The 22,572-nt window shown below is 41.2% G+C and overlaps 1 protein-coding gene across 1 annotated transcript in view; it reads left to right on the top strand.

The window, feature by feature from the left end:
• Positions 1–8,561: 8,561 nt before the first annotated feature.
• Positions 8,562–22,572, top strand: part of ACOT12 (acyl-CoA thioesterase 12) — a 55,162-nt gene continuing 41,151 nt past the window's right edge. The window contains exons 1-3 of the mRNA XM_068535596.1: positions 8,562–8,694; positions 13,552–13,621; positions 18,484–18,544. Of these exons, the coding sequence (XP_068391697.1) occupies positions 8,562–8,694; positions 13,552–13,621; positions 18,484–18,544 (264 nt within the window). The remainder of the gene's footprint in view (positions 8,695–13,551; positions 13,622–18,483; positions 18,545–22,572) is intronic.

Raw genomic sequence — 22,572 nt, 5'->3', positions numbered from 1 at the left:
AGAGAATGCGCAAGACAGTCGTAACTCCAACAGGTAGGAAATATATTTTTTCTAAGATTTATTAAAATCTTTATTAGTTCCAATTGTCTTTATTAGTTCTGATCTGTAAACCAACATTTTTTTGACCTATGAATTACTGTCATCTAATGTAAAGTTAATTTCAATTTTCTCCTCTTTGATTTTCTCTGCATGTGATAAAATTAAGAGAAAAAAAATCCTTAATGAAAAATCCAAGATGTCAATATCTACATTATAGAACATTGTTTTCTTTTCAAATGCTATACGATGATTATTAGGATATTGTTTAAAACATTCATATTATTTTAGCTAAATAACATCGCAAATGGCAAGGGTAGTTTGTGCCTTGGATGCGTGACTCAAGAAGCAGAGTTACTTAGGAATTCAGATTTGATTACTGATTAGGCGGACAATGCAGGGTAAATATCTGGACCTTAGTTTTCTCATTGAAAAATTGGCGTAATTATAGTGGCTGCCCCCATGCAGAGTGTCTTGTGAATTAATTAACGGTTCTAAAGCCCCTCAGGATAATGCAGCATTATATAAAGTTGGGTTACTTTTCTAGTCTCCCATAGGGACAGGAACTGACCTGGATCTCTTTGATGCTGCTTTGCGTGCCCCACAGCACCCAGGCAGGGCTCATGCCGTCGAGACCTTGTGGGGACCGAGCGGTTGCCTGATTTAAAGACACACTGATGACTGTGGAGGTTTTGCATCTCTAGCCCAGTCAGCTGCACAGCTGAAAAACTGATTTCAAAATTGCTGTAAGAAAAAAACTATTTCCGGGCTTCCCTGGTGGCGCAGCGGTTGAGAATCTGCCTGCCAATGCAGGGGACACGGGTTCGAGCCCTGGTCTGGGAGGATCCCACATGCCGCGGAGCAACTGGGCCCGTGAGCCACAACTACTGAGCCTGCGCGTCTGGAGCCTGCGCTCCGCAACAAGAGAGGCCGCGATAGTGAGAGGCCCGCGCACCGCGATGAGGAGTGGCCCCCGCTTGCCGCAACTAGAGGAAGCCCTCGCACAGAAACGAAGACCCAACACAGCCAAAAATTTAAAAAATAAATAAATAAACAAATCCTTAAAAAAAAAAAAAAAAAAGGAATATCAGTATCAACATAAAATAGTTCTATAAAAAAGAAAAAAGAAAAAAACTATTTCCAGTGTGTGTCGCCTTTGTTTTATTAGGATGCTGCAAAGCGTGTAATCAAACATCATTATAAAAGTATACCAACCTATTTGAGAAAAATGACTTAAAATAAAAATGTTATATTATGGAGCTGGATCACTCACCTGATATGAGCTAAAAATGAGAAGCACTGATGTCACTCAGAGACTGGAAAAATAAATAGAAATGAATATTTTCATAGCAAATAAAAGAAAAATAAAGAACTGCCAGCAATTGTGTAAGAACATTGTGCGGGTGTATCAGTTAGAAATCTTTTGGTTACACATGACAGATAACCAGGCTCAAACAAACAAACAAACAAAAAATGGGGGCAGGAAGGGCCATAGAAAAGACTTATCTGTTCATGTAATTGGAAAGTTCCAAAGTATGTTGGTTTCAGGTGAGGCTTGATCCAGCAGCTGAAGAACATTATCAAGGACTTGCCTTTCCCCATTGTCTTCCCCATGCCTGAATGCCTTTGTACAAGTCACTGCTAATGTTTAAAAAATTGTCTAGCTTCCCTTCTCCATTCCTAATCAGAGATCAATTTCCTTTGGGGGAATAACTTCTCCCACAGTGGGTTTAATCTTAGTGAGAAAGTAATTCCAGGCACCTGTCTCATCTCTACTGAAACCAAGAGAAACAGGTTTTGCCCTTCCTGTACCCTTCCCTTCCCCAGTCCTAGGACCATGAGAAGACATATGAGTTAAGCTTGAGCAGATAGATGCTCTCTCCTGGGACTTTAGATCTTAACCAAGGTCCACAAGGAAGGAAGGAGCAGAGCCAAGGCCATACCAGAATCTTCTTCTTCTTTTTTTTTTAAATAGGGTCTCTCTTTTTTAAAATTAATTTATTTAATTTATTTATTTTTGGCTGTGTTGGGTGTTCATTGCTGCGTGCGGGCTTTCTCCAGTTGCCACGAGCGGGGGCTACTCTTCATTGTGGTGCACGGGCTTCTCATTACGGTGGCTTCTCTTGTTGCGGAGCATGGGCTCTAGGCACGTGGGCTTCTGTAGTTGTGGCACGCGGGCTCAGTAGTTGTGGTGCACGGGCTTAGCTGCTCCGCGGCATGTGGGATCTTCCCGGACTAGGGCTCGAACCCATGTCCCCTGCATTGGCAGGCAGATTCTTAACCACTGCGCCACCAGGGAAGCCCCAGAATCTTCTTAACAAACATTTGCTGCACTTCTCAGCCCTGCAGCACAGCGTTTGCACCTGCCCACTGTCAAGACTGGTTCTCCATATCTAGTCAGTTCTGGGAGCCCCCAAAGCATTCCCCTTTGCTTAGGATGCTTAGGTCCTGCTGCTTGACTGACAAAGTGATGAACACTTTCTGGGGATGGCCATGCAGAGGAGAGCCTCCCCTCTCTCCATGTCCCCATGGCACTGTGTACAGTATCTTATGATATGCCCTTTTCACATCACACTACTGATGTAAATACCAGACTGAGAGCTCCCTGAGCTCTGAGAATGGGGGCCTTACCTACGCTTAGCCCAGTGTCTGGTCAATATTACATATTTAAGATAACATGTTCAATGAGATAGTTGAATGAATCTCTTTAGAGAGAAAAGACATGCTGGTATTAAACAATTTTAAAATTTAAGCAGTATATTATCAAGCACAAATCATAAAGCCTCTTTACAAAGTGTGGAACTGACAGAAAGAATATTTTTAGGCTGTTTTATGAGGAGTTATTGCACATTCTTTGAGGATCTACATACCTGTCAGGACTAATCTTGTTTCATCCTTGAAATTTAATCTGAAGGCTTCTTCACAGCAGATTGATGCCTATATAATAGGGGGGAAATATCCAATTTGCCACCAAGAAATGCCTCTGATGTTTAGGTACAGGCCTCTTCCTAAATGAAATAAAGTATCGAAACCTCCAGGTTGGTTTTAGCCTTCCAGCATCACTCCGGTCACCAAGTCCTGGCTGATGACTCCTCGTGGGAAAAGAGGTACTTGGTCCTGCAGGGTGAGGGCGTCTCAGTGGGCGCCGGCCCCTGGCCCCTCCCACCCGCTGCAGGGTCACAGCCACATCCAGCCCCGCTGGGGTGGGCTCACGCGGCTCCCAGGGGGAGCGGGGCTTGCGCTGGGCTGCAGGGCGTTCAGGAAGCAGGGACAGCGCCGGCACGCCCAGTCAGGGCCCGCCTCTTCCTCTCCCCTTCCCCTTCCTTCCTCTTGCTTTCCTCAGCCACACAGCTGAAAGTCATCATGTGAGGCGAGCAGGTGTGGGTATGTGCAGGTTACCTGAGCGGGAGGCTGTGCCTGCCCAGTGGGGAGGTGGCCCCAGGACAGGCCCCGGCTGGGCGTTGGAGCCTGAGCAGGTGAGGAGGGCGCCCCTCAAGGGCAATAATGACCTGGAGGTGGTAGATTGGATTCACACAGGGGGACTGACCAAAGAAGGCAATCTGCCAAGTGGGATGTAAGCCAGGCTTCTCATTGTCAGAAAATGGAGTTAGAGATATGCGGAAAGAGAAATAAAATGAACCCTGCATTGGTGGATGGGAACTGATGTATCCATCTGAATTTGGGGGGACTTCCCTGGAAGTCCAGTCCGTGCTTCCAATGCAGGGGACGCAGGTTCGATCCCTGGTCAGGGAACCAAGGTCCTGCATGCAGAGCGGCCAAAAAAAAAATCTGAATTTGGGGTTTTATAGATAGTGTATTAGTTTCCCAGGGCAACGAGTTACCACAACCTGGGTGGTTTAAAACAACAGACATGGGCTTCCCTGGTGGCGCAGTGGTTGAGAGTCCGCCTGCCAGTGCAGGGGACGCGGGTTCGAGCCCTGGTCTGGGAGGATCCCACATGCCGCGGAGCAACTGGGCCCGTGGGCCACAAGTACTGAGCCTGCGCGTCTGGAGCCTGTGCTCCGCAACAGGAGAGGCCGCGACAGTGAGAGGCCTGTGCACCGCGATGAGGGGTGGCCCCCACTCGCCGCAACTAGAGAGAGCCCTCGCACAGAAACGGAGACCCAACACAGCCAAAATTAAATAAATAAAAGTGTAAAAATTAAAAAAAAAAAACAACAACAACAGACGTTGCTTCTCTCGAGGTTCTGGAGGCCGGAAGTCAGAAGTCAAGGTGAAGGCACAGATACACTTCATCTGTACCCACCTCTTCCAGCTTCTGGTGGCTCTGTGTGTTCCTTAGCTCGTGACCACATCACTCCACCCTCTGTCTCCTCCACTCCTCTGTGTGACTTGTCCTCTGGGTGTCTATCTTTTTTTTTTTTTTTAAATCCTCCTCCTTTCTTTTTTTTTTTAAATTTATTTATTTATTTTATTTATGGCTGTGTTGGGTCTTCGTTTCTCTGCGAGGACTTTCTCTAGTTGTGGCAAGCAGGTGCCACTCTTCATCGCGGTGCGCGGGTCTCTCACTATCGCGGCCTCTCTTGTTGCGGAGCACAGGCTCCAGACGCGCAAGCTCAGTAATTGTGGCTCACGGGCCCAGTTGCTCTGCGGCATGTGGGATCTTCCCAGACCAGGGCTCGAACCCGTGTCCCCTGCATTGGCAGGCAGATTCTCAACCACTGCGCCACCAGGGAAGCCCCCTGGGTGTCTATCTTATACGGATACCCGTGATTGCATTTAGGGCCCGTCTAGATTATCCACGATAAGCTTCTCCTCTCAGATCGTTAATCACATTTTTTTTTTGTTTGCCACATAAGCTAATATTCATATGTTCTGGTGAGCAGGACATGGACATATCTTTGGGGAGGACCATCATTCAATCCACTATAGACAGATACACACACACACTTAACACTTCGTAGCTGTGTCCACAGTGAGGGCCTGGGAGCAGTGACACTCCAACAGCAACAAGCACATCTTTGTATGGTACTTCCACTTTTCTGTAAGTCTGTGACTGTCTAAAAACACACACACAACTCAGGAGTGATCTTCAGTCTAGTAAATGGTCAACTGCCGGATATAATTTGAGGAGCTGCCCAGAGCCATCAGCTAGTTTCCATACATGTTTATCACTGCTTCATCCTTATGAAGCATCCCATGACTCCCCTGGGAATCTTAATAAAATGCAGATTCTGACTTAGCAAGTCTGAGGTGGGGCCTGAGGTTCTGCATTTCTAACAAGCTCCCAGGTGGTGCTGATGCTGGTCTGGGGACCACACTTGTGACTCTCCTACAGGTGCTTTCTGCAGTTTTCTCCCAAATAAACTGCTTGCTCTCAAATTCCTATTGGAGGGTCCGCTTCTGGGGGAAGCACTTTTTTCTGTCTCTTTTCTTATATTTCATGCTCCTTGTTCTCAGTTTTCTCAAAGCCTGACCATTATCTTTGCAACGTGACCCAGGGCCAACACCTCATTTCCTCATCTCCAGGATGACGGGGTTAAACTGCCTAGTTTCCCTCCTACACCAACATTCTAAAGATGTTCCTTTTATTCTAGTCATTATCATACCTTCCATACTCTTCCTGATCAGCTTTCCTGCTCTTGCGCATGACCTTCTAAAATCAAGCTGGCTTCACAGCCTGCTCATCTTCAACAGGTGTCTCTAAACAGAAATGGAAAATGGAAGCCTTTTTTTCAAACATAATAGCAAAAATCCTTGACAGATAAAGGATATAGCAAATGTTCACACATGCAGATGTTATTCAGAAAAACATAAGAACAGTAGTTTCAGGCAGAGGCTATGAAAATGAAAATCAGTGCAAAACCAACAAAAGCTATGAAACCATAATCAAGACATCTTATTAGGAGATAATATATATAACAAAACAATAGTGACTTTGTGTACTGTGTCTGCTTCTTTGATCAAACATTCCTAGACATACATATACAGACACATGCTATCCCTTTCCAGATAATCACTTCAGAAAGCCACCAAGTATATGTATAAGGCAAGTACACAAGTACTTACATATTATTATCACTTTAGTCACTGTTTTTTACCCAAAACAATACAACCCAACCTAAACACTTACTTTATTTCCAATAACTTAATAAAATTTCTAAACTATGAATAAATGAAATTCATGCATGTAATCATTATTTATTGCTGTGTAACAATCCCCCAATCACAGTGACATGCAACAGTAAATAGTTATGTCTCATTCAGAAGTCTGCATGTCTGCTGTGGGGCTCAGCTTCAGGCTGCAAGTCTGCAGGTCGGCTGGAATGGCTCTGCAATATGTGAATTCAGCCCGGCACCCACATGCCGATGGGGCAGCAGCTCAGGCTAGCATCTTCTCACTGCAGAGGTCAGATGTTCCTGAGAACAGGAGCCTGTGGTACCTCCAAGGTCTAGGTTCAAATTGGTACACTGGTACCTCCTCACGTTCCGTTCCAAAGCAAGTCACGTGGCCAAGCCCAACACCAATAAGTGCCTCGCAGGGAGTTATTAGTAGACACAGTGAACATTTGCTGAACAATGATCTAATCTGCCAAGATGTTATTTAAGAACTCTAGAGGCACTTTCCAATGAGGAATGCCAAAAGTGATATGAGTAATAACACTGTCATTGAAATCAGCTTATAACCACGTGAGGGGACCATCCTGGAAGCACACATTTTAATTTGTTTGTTTAAAAAAGTCATTTTCATGCTTTTTATAAAAGTCAAACTTCATACTTGCCTAACTGCATGCATCTAATTCTTATTTATGCTTATATGGGACGGAAACCTCACAGAGGATCCTGAAAAGTTATCAAGTCCATGTTTCCTTCATTCCTCTCTTACATTAAAAAAAAAAAATCTTTAAAAGGAGAAGCAAAATTACCAGAATCACCATTCTGATGCTCCAGGCTGGGGCTTGGCAGGCCATCTGCACAAGAATAAAAAAGCAGCACTGATTTGTTGGGGTCAGTTAGACTTTGTGGTAAGTCAGGAGCCCTGAGTTCAAGTCAGGTGCTCTACTATCTTAACTGCTCCTTTTACATCAGCTGCCTGCCTGACACATAGTTTTCTCTCTAGGTGTCCATTCCCTCACCCATCCCAGATGCAGCCAGCCCTCGCAATATGACATCTATGGCTCTATAACATGCTGGAGGTTTTCTGGTGTCACTGTTTCCATAATGGGAACCGCTTTGTAGAGTCACTGATTTCAGCTCTAGAAAGTGTAACAGCTTATATGTGCTAAAGTTTGACAATGAGAACTCTTATTTAATGTTCTAGATTCTGTCTCTCATAAAGAAGAAATTCTCTTGGGATTTGTTGGGCTCATTTGTAATGAGTTGACAGGTTTTTTTGTTTTGTTTAATTAATTAATTTATTTATTTTTGGCTGAATTGGGTCTTCGTTGCTGCACACAGGCTTTTCTCTAGTTGCATCGAGCAGGGGCTACTCTTCGTTGCGGTGCACGGGCTTCTCATTGCAGTGGCTTCTCTTGTTGCAGAGCATGGGCTCTAGGTGCGTGGGCTTCAGTAGTTGCAGCACACGGGCTCGGTAGTTGTGGCTCGCAGGCTCTAGAGCGCAGGCTCCGTAGTTGTGGCACATGGGCTTAGTTGCTCTGTGCCATGTGGAATCGTCCCAGACCAGGGCTCGAACCCGCGTCCCCTGCACTGGCAGGCGGATTCTTAACCACTGCGCCACCAGGGAAGTCCAAGTTGGCAGGTTTTAACTGTAAATTCTCTATATTAAAAGCAAAAGGTTGCCTTCCCTTATTGGGTGACTTCTGATGTGGCAGCAAAGATCAGCCCTTTTTAAATTTTTCTCCGTTTGTTTGGCAGTGGAGGTAATTTCATAACAAAAAGATGAATAACAGGGGTTTTTTTGGAGCCATTATATTATCCTAAGACTCAGTAGGCGGATTTTGAACTAGGTATGGGAGGAGTGAGTGCCCACCCTACCTGGCAGTCTACAGCCAGAAAAAAAGAAAATAAGAAGTCAAATACTTTAAAATCAACTTCTAAAGCAAAAGGTCTACATTTCTCTGGACAGCATTTAACTAATTAATTATTAACTCCCCATCACCTGTCAAGTTCTTCAGACGGATAATAACCTCACTATTTACTTGGCAAACACCTATGTCACCTTAGCCAGGCACACGCTATGACTTTTGTACTTTATCTCATTTAATTCTCTGCACAGTCCTCTTGAGGTAAGTACTGCTATCCCCCCTTTAGAGGTGAGAAACCCGGTCTGGTTCCAGCTTTGCCAACCTCGGCCGCCCGAGTCAGCGTCTTCTGAGACAGAAGAGAGTTCCCTTTCGCCCTCCTCGCGGTATTCCTGGCCCCTTTAATCTCACCTCCCGGTGCACCAGGCGGCCCAGTGGCCAGCAGGGAGCGGGATGTGGTGGGGGGGTGGGGGGGGGGGCGCCGGGGTGGGGGCAGCGGCTCGGTGCCCTTTGGAACGGGGGCGGGCCCAGCTGGTGGCCGGGCGGCGGCCAGGCCCGGTTGCTTCGCACTCTTGACCAGCCATGGAGCTGGAGCGGCCGGCGCCCGGCGAGGTGTGCATGAGCCGGGCCATCCAGCCCACGCACGCCAACCTCCGCGGAGAGCTGAGCGCCGCTCAGCTGCTCAAGTGGATCGACGCTACCGCCTGCCTGGCGGGTAGGGGTGCTGGAAGGGGAGGGTAGGATGGGGGAGACCCAGGGTGCCAGGGGTCTGGAATGGAGGAGCCCTGAGTGAGGGTGGGGGGGGGGGGGCCCGGTGTGTGTTGCGGAGGGGTGTGTCTGGGATGGCAGCGAGTGTCTGGGAACTGGGAAGCGGGCTGGGATATGGGGATGCGGGGTGGCGGGGGTCCAGACGGCAGAGGTCGGGATGCTGTCACATACAGGACCCCTGATCGGTGAGGAGGGAGAAGGAAGGAGAGGAGAGTATTGACAGAGCTTTAAGCCCTGCGCAGCTGGGAAGTCATGATTGAGATTGTTCATCCAACACTGGGAATGACCTAGACCAGTGGTTCTCAAGCCTTTTAGTCTTAGGACTCCTTTACCCCATTAAATAAACGAGGACCCCCAGAGAGCTTTCGTGTTGGTTCTTTTATCCATATTTACCATATGCGAAATTTTAAAACATAATTCATTTGAAAAGGACAAAAACCCATTACATATTTTTATTGTAAAATAACTATATTTTCAACAAGAACAAAAATGTACTTAGAGAAGTGGTATTGGTTTACATTTCTGCAAATCTCTTTAATGTCTAGTTTAATACATCGCTCACCTCTTATACCTGCTTCTGAATTCAGTTTGTTGCCTTCCACACCGTCATGTAGTCTCTGCGAAGGACCTTTGCACCTGCTGTTCTCTTTGCCTTTACACTCTTCTCTTGCCCCTTTCCATGCATTCCGTCTCCACTAAATATCATTTATGCAGAGCAGTCTTTCCTAACTACCTGCTTTACATTTGCACTCTTTCATCACAACACCCTTTCCAAATTCCTCTACACCACTTAGCACAATCCGTAATTACTTTGTGTACTAATATGTTCACCTTTTATTTCCTGCCTGGCCAATTAGCATGTAAACGGAAGCTTAGTAAGCACTTAATAAGTAAGCACTAAATAAAAACGTCCTGATTATATGGATGGGTAATTGGATGGATGGGTCCAGAACTTGGAATCTCATTTCTAAAAGGAAGCCAGGCTTTGCGTAAGGCACTTAATAGACTCAGCAAATGTACATTTTAAGTAAAATATGTTAGGATAAAATATTAGAGCTGGAAGGAGCTTAAGATCGTGTATCCCAGGACTCTTATTTTATAGAGGACAAAAGTAAAGCTCAGCTGATTACAAATCCCTGTTTTCCTCAATGAGTGTGCATAGAGTTTCTAATCCCCTGTGTGCTAACCACCCACAAAATTCAGTCATATATCTGATGCCAATCTGTTTATTTTCTGTTTGTTGATAGGTCTGTTTGATTTCTGCCTTAACAGTTTTTATCAGGACTTGAGGTCTGTTACAATAACAATAATGGAGACATGAATATAAAAGTAATTCACATGTAGGAGAAACTATAGAAATTATTCACTTGCCATGCCTATTGCCATGGCAACTGAATTCATTATGTGAATATTGATGTGACTTTTAAAGTTACCTCACTTAGTGCTTCTGTCCCATAATGGAGAAACAATTACCCTCCTGCAATTTTCATAAAAATTTCTATGGTTTTACACCTTTGGAAACTCGGATCACAGCAGGAGTCAATTGATAACCAATTACTGTGGACCTTAATAGTTATATTACTAATAATACAATATTGAAGAAACCTTTATGATAAAGTTGGTTTGGAAACATGGTTAATGTTAATCCTTGTAGGAAAACAAGGATTAGAATTAGCCACTGACCTCGTTAGAATTAGCCACCGGCCTCATCTGGAGACCAGAAGATACTGAAACAATATCTTTAATACTAAATATTATAAAAATTGTCAACCAAGAGCTTCACGGCCCTGTGCATGGTTTATCCTCAGCCTTCCCCTCAGCCTTATCTTACCTACTCTCCTTCTTGCTTTTTGCATTTTTACCACAAAAACCTTCTCAGGACCTTTGTAGTCACTGTTCCTTCTGCCCAGCAAGCCCTTCCTCCCCTGCTCTCCTCCACAACACACATCTGTTTTACTCCTTCTCGTCTTTCAGATCTCACTTCAAGCATCCTCTCCACAGGGAAACCTTCCCTGACATGCCACCTAGGTGTGGTTCCTCAGTTACAGACCCTCATAAAATCCATGTTTTCTTCAGATCACCTAACTCATTTTGTTATTATGTATTCGTTTAATGAATGTCTGGTTCCTCACTAGATTCCATGAGAATAGGGATAGTAGCTGTTTTATATTTCCAGCACCTTACAGAGAGGCTGGCATAGCACGGGTGTTCGATCAATATTAGTTAAAAGAAAGAATGAATGAAGCCACCGTCATTTTTATCAGTCATCATACCTGGATTACATCCACTTAGCTGTTCCTCAGCTTCTCTCAGTTTCCCCAGGAAATCAGAAATAGCTTTAGGGTTTCTCCACTTTTACTGGCATACTGCATGAAGGACAATTAAAACCAAGAACCAGAACAGACTGGTCCTGTTGAATTCATATCTGTCACGCTTGTAAAAAGAAAATAATCACATGTAAAAATTGTGGCCCTGTGTTGGTTCCCCATATTTAAAATTTTCATTTTTAATTTAATGGCCCCTGAAAGTCTATAATGTAAACCATGGCAATTGAGCTCCTGAAGCCCATATTCAGCCAAGTACTTCTCTAGGTAGCATTCCTTGGTTGGTCTTTTCTTTTCTCAGAGTTCCTGTTGCTTCTGTAGTAAAAATAACTATTTAGAACAATGTATTTGATCTTTGTAAGCCAAAATTGCCTCTTTTGTAAAATAGAACTAATAACAGTATCAACCTCATGTAATTGATATGCATAAATACTTAGCTCAGTGCCAGGCCAATAATAAATCATAATTATTATGATTATGTTTCTTTGTGATCCCTAATGCAATCTGGTATAGTGCTATATATACATAGAAGACACCCAATATATACAATAAAAATTTAGTCTTTTATTGGTTTTTGCACTTTAGTTATCATTTAAATCATTCAAAATTTGGTAACTCATGTTGGTGTACATGGTAACACTTTATCTAAAAGAATAGTTTAATAAACTCAACATATCATTCCCTCACGTCAGGTGACCAGAATGAATGTCTATTACATACCCTTTAGTCAACACTTTACTGACTATGGCTAGATCTCTGTCACTGAGTAGACTCATTAAAAGATAGGACTGATAACAGCTCAGTGTCTGGAAATCAATGGGAATTTAACAAATGTTTGATACACTGAATTAAATTGAACCCAACTTTCTAGAGTCTAATACTTTTATGTTTCCTTCCTCTAATTGAACTTTAGAGCTGGGAAACCCATTTCCCCCCCTCCATCACTCACACACAGAGTTCTGCTACAGTTAGTTTTCTGGTAACTCAGTTTATGTTATCTGCATATTTGGAAGAATAGTTATTTCCAACTAGTAAAACCAGAATGTCCAGTTTTCTACAGAATTAGATCATAGAGAGGAATGTCTTAAATACTTGCTCTCTGGAGTATTTTCTCATATCACTTTACCTGGGACTATCAATATATATTGCAATTAAAGTAATCCACTACACACAAAGAATGCAAATTCAGTATAATTCACTGTCTCTTTCTTTTTCATAATATGACAGCAGGAGTGAAGTCTCCAAAATTAAAATGGAGTTAAAATTTCTTTAAAAAGCTAATGCAGTCTGTTTGGGTTTTAATTGACTGTTCCTCAAAATGAAATTCTGGAAAAACCACATGTCAAGATTTTTCCCAAAGAGGAAAAATTCTGATACTTTTACATAAAGTAAAACCAACAATCAAAAAAAAAAAAATCTCAACAAATTAAATGCAGACAGAGGGACTTCCCTGGTGGTGCAGTGGTTAAGAATCCGTCTGCCAATGCAGGGAACACGGGTTCAAGCCCTGGTCCAGGAAGATCCGACATGCCGCGGAGCAACTAAGCCCATGCACCACAACTGCTGAGCCTGCGCTCTAGAGCCTGCAAGCCACAACTACTGAGCCCGTGTGTCACAACTACTGAAGCCCATGCACCTAGAGCCTGTGCTCCTCAACAAGAGGAGCCACCGCAATGAGAAGCCCGTGCACCGCAACGAAGAGTAGCCCCTGCTCACTGCAACTAGAGAAAGGCCAAGGGCAGCAACAAAGACCCAACACAGCCAAAAATAAATAAATAAACAAATAAATAAATGTTATAAATAAATAAATAAATGCAGGCAGGGAACATGGAAATAACTGGAGCGCGTCCCTAATCTCTCTCACCCTACTCAATACTTTTCTCCTCCAACATAATTAATGCATAGTGAATTTCAGATGAATTTGGTAGTAATAAATAATAAATATTGATTAAATACTTACTATGTGCCCATCTCTATTTCTCTGATGCCCAGACAAGTTTCTCTCTGATTTGGGGTATGAACTTGAGGTCTTCCACACTGTTCAGTGCTTGCACTGGTTAAGTGGTTTAAATATATTCAGCTACTGGTTATGTGGGATAATAGATACAGCTTTGATGTATTGTTTTTTTAAACAAAAGAAGGGTAGTACCTGACAAAATATTTAAATTTGACACCAACTTAATAAAGTTACTTTTTGAATAGCTAGATATGCTGGGTATTGGTGCTGAATTTCAAATCAAAGATAGTATAAGTTAAAACTTAGGAGAAAGTACAGTAATTTCCATGCAGTAGGAAAATAACTTATTGAGCAAAGGAACTGTTATCAATCCAGTTCATCCAGAAGTGTGGGCACAGTGGTCCTATACTGCATAAGAGGATGAGTTACTAGAATAAATCCACTTGTTTTATTCCTTTTCCTGCATGCTGAAATATTTAAACGTAACTATTAATGCAGCCCATTTTTAACCTATTTTTTGAAGCTGAAAAACATGCTGGGGTTTCCTGTGTTACAGCCTCAGTGGATGACATACAATTTGAGGAGACAGCTAGGTAAGTGGCATTGCTTTATCATGCCTTTCTCCTGGGTTTATTGGTTCATTTACAACATGTATTTGTGGCACCTAAGCTTCCTCATTTGGAGTCAGGGATCCAATTTGTTAATAAGTAACATTTGAACCAATGTAAATCAGTAAAAAAAAAATAATAATAATAATTTCAGGACCTACTTTTAGTAAATACTATTAAGTGTAAATTTACAGCCCTGATTTTGTTGAGAAATAGCTCTCAGTATTAAATGCATTCTGGTATAAGCCATTGCAGGATTTCTAAAAGCTGATTCTGAATGGCTCCTTCCTTTACTAGTAGAATAATTAATGATAATAAGTATCTCTATGATGGTGAATTTCATCATTAGGTTGTTGGGTAAACATTAATTCATCTGAGTAGAGGTGTTATATTATGAAAAACATTTTATGTGTGGGAGTGTGTGTATGTTTTACCATCTCTTATTGCAGAAAATTTCAAGATACACAAATCTTTCAACCATATACAAAAGTAGAGAGAATACTACCATGTATCCCCAAGGACCCAACACCTAACTACGACAATAATCAACTCATGAATGCTGTTGTTTTATCAATACCCTTCCATACTCCCCCACATACCTGGATTATCTTGAAGCAAATCCCAGACATCATCTCTGAATATTTCAGTATATAGTTCTAAAAGATCAGGGCTCTTTTAGAAAACATAATAACATAACTGCAATACCATTAAGAAAAACTATCATTCCCAATGGTCTCAAAAAATATTTTTTTTAATTTAAACAATTGGTCTATGGATTGAATCAGGATCCAATATGGCTGATACGACCTTTAACATAAAAATTTCCCTTTCTTCTTTTCTCTTGCAATTTGATTTTTAAAGAAACCTGGTCATTTGTCCTATAGCGTTTACCACATTTTGTATCTGCTCATTGTATCCCTGTTTAACATGCTCACTGATGCAGGATTTGTCATTATTTCTATGCCTTTTCGGTGGGCAGAATTAGGAATTTTTTTTTAAGAGGTTACATTAATAAATCTAATAAACTAGGGTTACATGGTTTTACTTAATTTATTTGATTTTATGTTTGTATCTCTTTTTTTTCTTTCTGAATATCTTGATCCTAAAAGAACCATCCCAGACTAGAAACAGATGATCTTCTCTCTTCCTTTTTCTAAACATAAGAAAAAGGAAGAGAGAAGATCATCCGTTTGTAGTCTGGGATGGTTCTCAAGGACCACGGGGTAGCTGCCACAAGTTTTCAAACCTTAAGTAGTCTGTCCAGTGAGATGCCCAGTTCATCTCTGAGTTAAATAAAACCACATGCATAAAGAAGTTATATCTCCAAAGCTAACCCAAAAGAAATTTTTGGTAGGCATTAGAATCATAGATATGGAGAGACCTTTAGAACTCAACCCAATCATCTCTTTGTACTGATAAGAAACTGAAGCCTAAGGCCCAGAGCCAGCCAAAGGACAGAGGACACTTAGAACCTGGATCCTCTTATGCTCTATCTAGTGCTTTCTCCAACCCACTTCTTCTATCTTCGTGATCAGCAACCTTTATTGAACATCTCCTGATGCTTGTTCTCATAGGCAGCTGCAGTGTCAGTGAAAGAGCCCTTGACATTCTAGAGACTTGTAGATACAGATAAAAGTCTACTGGGTCTATTGACTAAGCACAGATACTAGCTATGTGATTTTCCCTGAAGTAGAAAAAGTTGACATGTGTTTGTATCTCAACACAATTACAGATTACTTAAACTCCAAACTTAATTGGGAATAGATTAAAGCACCATTATTAAACTTAGGAATGCCAACAGTATATTGCAATAAAACATCTATTATGTACTTTCCAATCCTAAATTCTGTAACTTAGACTTAACTAGTAACGTCATCATTAGAGTGTGGTTTGCCATTTGAACCATTTTGTGTTTGTGTTATCAGAAAGGATTTGTGGCCACTAAAATATATGGGACCTGCACCATTAAAAAAAGAAAATTGAAAGCTACATATAGAAAGCCATACAATTTGTTTAAATGCCATATTAATTTTTTTTTTACTATATTGATTTTTTAAAATATTTATTTACTTATTGATTTGGTTGCATCGGGTCTTAGTTGTGGCAGGTGGGCTCCTTAGTTGTGGCATGCAAACTCTTGGTTGCAGCATGCACGTCGGATCTAGTTTCCAGACCAGGGATCAAACCCGGGCCCCCTGCGTTGGGAGCGTGGAGTCTTAACCACTGTGCCACCAGGGAAGCCCCATATTAGATATTTTTTTAATTCACAAATATATATTGAATATACCAAAAGTACTGCTCTAGCCTCAATAGAATATGTGAATGTTTATGACACAATACTGAAGTGTGGCAGTCAGTCTGGTAAGAAAGTCAGACAAATACATAGTCATCAGAATAGAAAGTATGATAGGATGCATGCCTAGGGTGAGATATAAATTCTGTGGGGTAGATAAAAGGTACATTTTGACTGGAGAACTAATGAGAGTTTCATGACGGAGGTAGTATTTAATGTGGGCCTTAAATGAGGTATAGATTTTTCATCTGGTGAATAGGAAAAGGACTTCACAAGATGAGGTACATGTAAGAGCCTAAGCGTTGAGGTGGGAAGAATTGAGGGGTGCTTAGGAAAAGCCTGGCGTGCAGAGATGATGCCCCAGCAGCAGTGTGGGGCTGGGTAACAGAAGACCTTGAATGCCATGCTATGAAATTGATTTTACTTGGGATTTTAGCAGAATGAAAAGCAGAATGTCTCCAGCTTTTAAAGGAAGGGCAGAGTTCACAGAAGAGACAAAAACGTGGCAAGATGGACTTCTCTGGTGGTCCAGTGGTTAAGACTCAGTGCTTCCACTGCAGGCGATGCAGGTTCGAGCCCTGGTCAGGGAAGTTACACATGCCGCATGGTGTGGCCAAAAAAAAAGTGTCAAGATGCGTCCCCTCCTCAGAGTCTGACAGGCAGAGGCAGAAGATTTTGGTAGTATATGAGTACAAAGTACTACAGTAGCTTTGAAGAGGGACTCTCTGCCTCATGTTATCACTGTAAATCTCTGCTAGAAACTTTACCAAACAGAGCTAGGAAATCTAGGAGGAACAAATTTAAGGAAAAGAGAAAATTGGTTTGGGTTCACATGTGCTAAATGTGGGGATTCAGTTAAATTAGGTAATGTGTGTGCAAGCAGCTATCACTCAGCCTAGTAGGGCCTCCATAACTATTAGCTGAATCTGCTGAGAGAAGTTTGAAAATATGGCTTTGTGTTTCAAGAATGAGTTTCGGGCTAAAGATTTAGATTTGAGAATCATCTCTATAAAGATGATAGGATTGTGGATGAGAACAAGGTCTTCAGGAAGAGGCTGAAATGAGAAAAAAACAAAGAGCATAAATTTGGTGGATGGCTACCCTTAAGGGATGGATTAAGAAAGGGAAATCAGTGAAGAAAACTGAGAATGAAGAGAGAACAGTATTTTGGAAGCCAAGGGAAGAGAAGGTTTCCTGAAGAAAGAGGTTGATTGATGCTGTTAAATGAGAGGAGACCTTGGATTTAGCTGTTATGAAGTGACTTCAGAGAGATCAGGAGTAAGATGTGGAAGCAACAGCTAGATTTGAGTGGCTGAGAAGTGAATGAGAGATGAAACCCCCAAACTTCTGAACCTGACAAAAATCCTAATCCTTCAAGACCCATCTCAGATGTTACCTCTTCTATGGCTCCTTCCCTGACTTTTCAAATTAGTCACTTCTGGGTGCTTTTGCAATACTTGATTCTTTCTTCCTTTTGAAAAATTTCATAGCTTTTCACTTCATCTGTCTGCATCCTGGTGTCCCAAGTGAAGACTGGTCTCCTTGATGTCATCAACCTTGTCTTGTTAATCACTGTATCCTGAGGTCTTAGCTTAGTGCCAGGACTAGTTGTAACTCAGTAAACATTTGTTAAATGTATGAGCTGGAAAAAGAAAAAGATTATTTTAGGAAGTTTGAATATGGAGAAATATAGAGGAGAAGAGAAAAAAATGTTGTGATAGAATAAACTTGAGAGAAAGATTTTTAGCAAGGAAAAGCCTTGAACATTTTCACAGACTGATAAGGAGTCAAGGAAGGGGCAGAGATTGAGGGTACAAAAGAGAAAAGAGCTGCCTAAGCTAGGCCATGGTGCAGGAGGAAAGGTAAGAGCAGGATGGGATCAAGGGCACGGGTAAAGAAAGAGGTCTGGAAGAGATCTATTTTTCTTCCCCTGAAACAGAAGATTGAGAAGAAGAGTGAGAATGTAGTTCAACTTTGAAGTCAGGGAGAGAAATTGAGGAGGCTTATATTGGGTAGACCCTTAGGTGACTGAAGGGCCAGACACAAAAGCTTTGAAACAACTTAGGGTTACATGACCAGAGTCCCAGTAATAATGTGGAGTGAATGGATCATCTGGCAACATTGAGGGCTCCTGTAAACCTAGTGAAGGTATTGTTTGTTTGCTTGCTTGCTTGCTTGTATGTTTCCCATTTATTTGTTAACCAACATTTAAAAATATCAATTGTATAGGTTTGCATGTGTGTTTGTTTTCTCTTAACCAAACAGCTGTGGTACAGTCAAGTATCTGTTGTAGATTTGGAAATCATTTTGCACACCATCTTTGCAAAGGCCGTTTTCTGTTAAAAAGAGGTAGTCAGCTAACTCTTGTGTGGTTTACAATAATCAGTATCTATTTTTAGTGCTGTCTTGTTATGTTATTAATTTGAATTTCTCATGCATGAACATTATCAGCATAAGGTGGAACTGTTCTATGGCACACACATTTAAGTGAATCTTCAAGTCAGAAATGAGATGCGCTAGAATTACTGTTTTTTTGTTGTTTTTTTTTAACTAGAGTTGGACAAGTTATAACCATCAAAGCGAAAGTGACTAGAGCGTTCAGCACAAGCATGGAGGTAAGAGGCTCCCTTTTCTTCCTTCTGCCTGTTGGTGCTCATTTCTTCATTGTTTACAGAGGAGAGAGGAGGAGGCCTGGAATAACTTGGAGTTCATGTGATTCTGAATTTCAGAAGGCCCTTGAATCTGTAGTCAGGCTCACAGGTAAATAATAAGCCTGTGTTTCCCTGCTACTAAAATTAAATGTGATGCAATGTACTATTTTTACATAAAAGGATATACACAAAGTAAACATACAAGGGAGGGCACTCTCTTGGTTCTTTGCCAGGTATAGGTTTTATTTCTTAATTATTCTGACTCTATTGCTATTCTAATTCTACTTGTTCTCTATCTCCTCACCTATACTGAAAACTAGCCCCACGATTAGTTTTTGAAAGGCAGAGTAATTGGAGCAAGAAGGGAAGCTTAGATTTTTCTTCTTCGTCTACCTGGTTTTCTTTTCTTTATTATAGCTATGAATACAAAATTCTTGGGAGCTTTTGAAGTCTCTATCCAGGTTAAAATAGCAGGAAAGGAGTTCCTGGATCCCATATTGCAACTTGTTGTTTGCTCTGTAGCAGTCCCTTTGATGTCTGGGCACAAAAGACATGTAGGGACTTACATTTGTTTCTTAGGGATTCTTTGACAAAGTTTCACAGATTAGGTGCCTTAAACAACAGAAATTTATTGTCTCTGTTCTGAAGGCTAGCAGTCCTAAATCAAGGTGTCAGTACGGTTGGTTCCTTCCAAGGCCTATGGGAGAGAATCTGCCTCCATCCTTCCTCCTAACCTCTGGTGGTTTGCCAGTGGTTTGCTTTACCCCGATCTCAGCCTTCATCTGCACGTGGTGTTCTCCCTGTGTGTGTGTGTATGTGTCCAAATTTTCCCTTTTTATTAAAAAAAATTTTAACATCTTTATTGTAGTATAATTGCTTTACTAAGGTGTGTTTCTGCTTTATAACAAAGTCAATCAGCTATACATATACATACATCCCCATATGTCCTCCCTCTTGCATCTCCCTCCCACCATCCCTATTCCACCCCTCTAGGTGGACACAAATCACTGAGCTGATCTCCCTGTGCTATGTGATTACTTCCCACTACCTATCTATTTTACATTTGGTAGTGTATATATGTCCATGCCACTCTCTCACTTCGTTCCAGCTTACCCTACCCCCTCGTCGTGTGCTCAAGTCCATTCTCTATGTCTGCGTCTTTATTCCTGTCCTGCCCCTAGGTTCTTCAGACCCTTTTTTTTTTTTAGATTCCATATATATGTGTTAGCATATGGTATTTGTTTTTCTCTTTCTGACGTACTTCACTCTGTATGACAGTCTCTAGGTCCATCCACCTCACTACAAATAACTCCATTTCGTTTCTTTTTATGGCTCAGTAATATTCCATTGTATATATGTGCCACATCTTCTTTATCTGTTCATCTTTCAATGGACACTTAGGTTGCTTCCATGTCCTGGCTGTTGTTAATAGAGCTGCAATGAACATTGGGGTACATGACTCTTTTTGAATTATGGTTTTCTCAGGGTATATGCCCAGTAGTGGGATTGCTGGGTCATATGGTAGTTCTACTTTTAGTTTTTTAAGGAACCTCCATACTGTTCTCCATCGTGGCTGTATCAATATACATTCCTACCAACAGTGCAAGAGGGTTCCCTTTTCTCCACACCCTCTCCAGCATTTATTGTTTGTAGATTTTTTGATGATGGCCATTCTGACAGGTGTGAGGTGATACCTCATTGTAGTTTTGATTTGCATTTCTCTAATGATTAGTGATGTTGAGCATACTTTCATGTGTTTGTTGGCAATCTGTATATCTTCTTTGGAGAAATGTCTGTTTAGGTTTTCTGCCCATTCTTGGATTGGGTTGTTTGTTTTTTTGATATTGAGCTGCATGAGCTGCTTGTATATTTTGGAGGTTAATCCTTTCTCAGTTCCTTCATTTGCAAATATTTTCTCCCATTCTGAGGGTTGTCTTTTCATCTTCTTTATGGTTTCCTTTTCTGTGCAAAAGCTTTTAAGTTTCATTAGGTCCCATTTGTTTATTGTTTTTATTTCCATTTCTCTCCAGTTTTCCCAGCACCACTTATTAAAGAGGCTGTCTTTTCTCCATTGAATATTCTTGCCTCCTTTATCAAAGATAAGGTGACCATATGTGCATGGGTTTATCTCTGGGCTTTTTATCCTGTTCCATTGATCTATATTTCTGTTTTTGTGCCAGTACCATACTGTCTTCATTACTGTAGCTTTGTAGTATACTCTGGAGTCAGGGAGCCTGATTCCTCCAGCTCCATTTTTCTTTCTCAAGAAAGTAGTGGAAATAACTACTACAGAGCAGAATAAAGCAAAAAAAATGAAAAGAATTGAGGACAATTTCCCAGACCTCTGGGACATTAAACCCACGAACACACGAACTTTTTGTGTTTCCATAAAAATTGTGAAATTTTTTGTTCTAGTTCTGTGAAAAATGCCATTGGTAGTTTGATAGGGATTGCATTGAATCTGTAGATTGCTTTGGGTAGGACAGTCATTTTCACAATGTTGATTCTTCCAATCCAAGAACACGGTGTATCTCTACATCTCTTTGTATCACCTTTAATTTCTGTCATCAGTATCTTATAGTCTTCTGCATACAGGTCTTTTGTCTCCCTAGGTAGGTTTACTCCTAGGTATTTTATTCTTTTTGGTAAATGGGAGTGTTTCCTTAATTTCACTTTCAGATTTTTCATCATTAGTAGATAGGAACGCAAGAGATTTCTGTGCATTAATTTTGTATCCTGCTACTTTACCAAATTCATTGATTTGCTCTGGTAGTTTTCTGGTAGCATCTTTAGGACTCTCTATGTATAGTATCATGTCATCTGCAAACAGTGACAGTTTTACTTCTTTTTTTCCAATTTGTATTCCTTTTATTTCTTTTTCTTCTCTGATTGCTGTGCCTAAAACTTCCAAAACTATGTTGAATAATAGTGGTGAGAGTGGGCAACCTTGTCTTGCTCATGATCTTAGTGGAAATGGTTTCAGTTTTTCACCATTGATAACAATGTTGGCCGTGGGTTTGTCATATATGGCCTTTATTATGTTGAAGTAAGTTCCCTCTATGCTTACTTTCTTGTGGGTTTTTATCATAAATGGGTGTTGAATATTGTTGAAAGCTTTTTCTGCATCTATTGAGGTGATCATATGGTTTTTACCCTTCAATTTGTTAATGTGGTTTATCACATTGGTTGATTTACATATATTGAAGAATCCTTGCATTCCTGGGATAAACCCCACTTGATCATGGTGTATGATCCTTTTAATGTGATGTTGGATTCTGTTTGCTAGTATTTTGTTGAGGATTTTTGCATCTATGTTCATCAGTGACATTGGCCTGTAGTTTTCTTTCTTTGTGACATCTTTGTCTGGTTTTGGTATCAGGGTGATGGTGGCCTTGTAGAATGAGTTTGGGAGTGTTCCTCCCTCTGCTATACTTTGGAAGAGTTTGAGAAGGATAGGTGTTAGCTCTTCTCTAAATGTTTGACAGAATTCGCCTGTGAAGCCATCTGGTCCTGGGCTTTTGTTTGTTGGAAGATTTTTAATCACAGTCTCAATTTCAGTGTTTGTGATTGGTCTGTTTGTATTTTCTATTTCTTCCTGGTTCAGCCTCAGAAGGTTGTGCTTTTCTAAGAAGTTGTCCATTTCTTCCAGGTTGTCCATTTTATTGGCATAGAGTTGCTTGTAGTAATCTCTCATGATCCTTTGTATTTCTGCAGTGTCAGTTGTTACTTCTCCTTTTTCATTTTTATTCTACTGATTTGAGTCTTCTCCCTTTTTTTCTTGATGAGTTTGGCTAATGGTTTATCAGTTTTGTTTATCTTCTCAAAGAAACTGCTTTTAGTTTTATTGATCTTTGCCTATCGTTTCCTTCATTTCTTTTTCATTTATTTCTGATCTGATCTTTATGATTTCTTTCCTTCTGCTGACTTTGGGGGTTTTTTGTTCTTCTTTCTCTAATTGCTTTAGGTGTAAGGCTCGGTTGTTTATTTGAGAT

The sequence above is a fragment of the Eschrichtius robustus genome, chromosome 2 (assembly GCF_028021215.1).
Source record: "Eschrichtius robustus isolate mEscRob2 chromosome 2, mEscRob2.pri, whole genome shotgun sequence".
Lineage (NCBI taxonomy): Eukaryota > Metazoa > Chordata > Mammalia > Artiodactyla > Eschrichtiidae > Eschrichtius > Eschrichtius robustus.
This window is presented reverse-complemented; position numbering and strand designations above follow the sequence as displayed.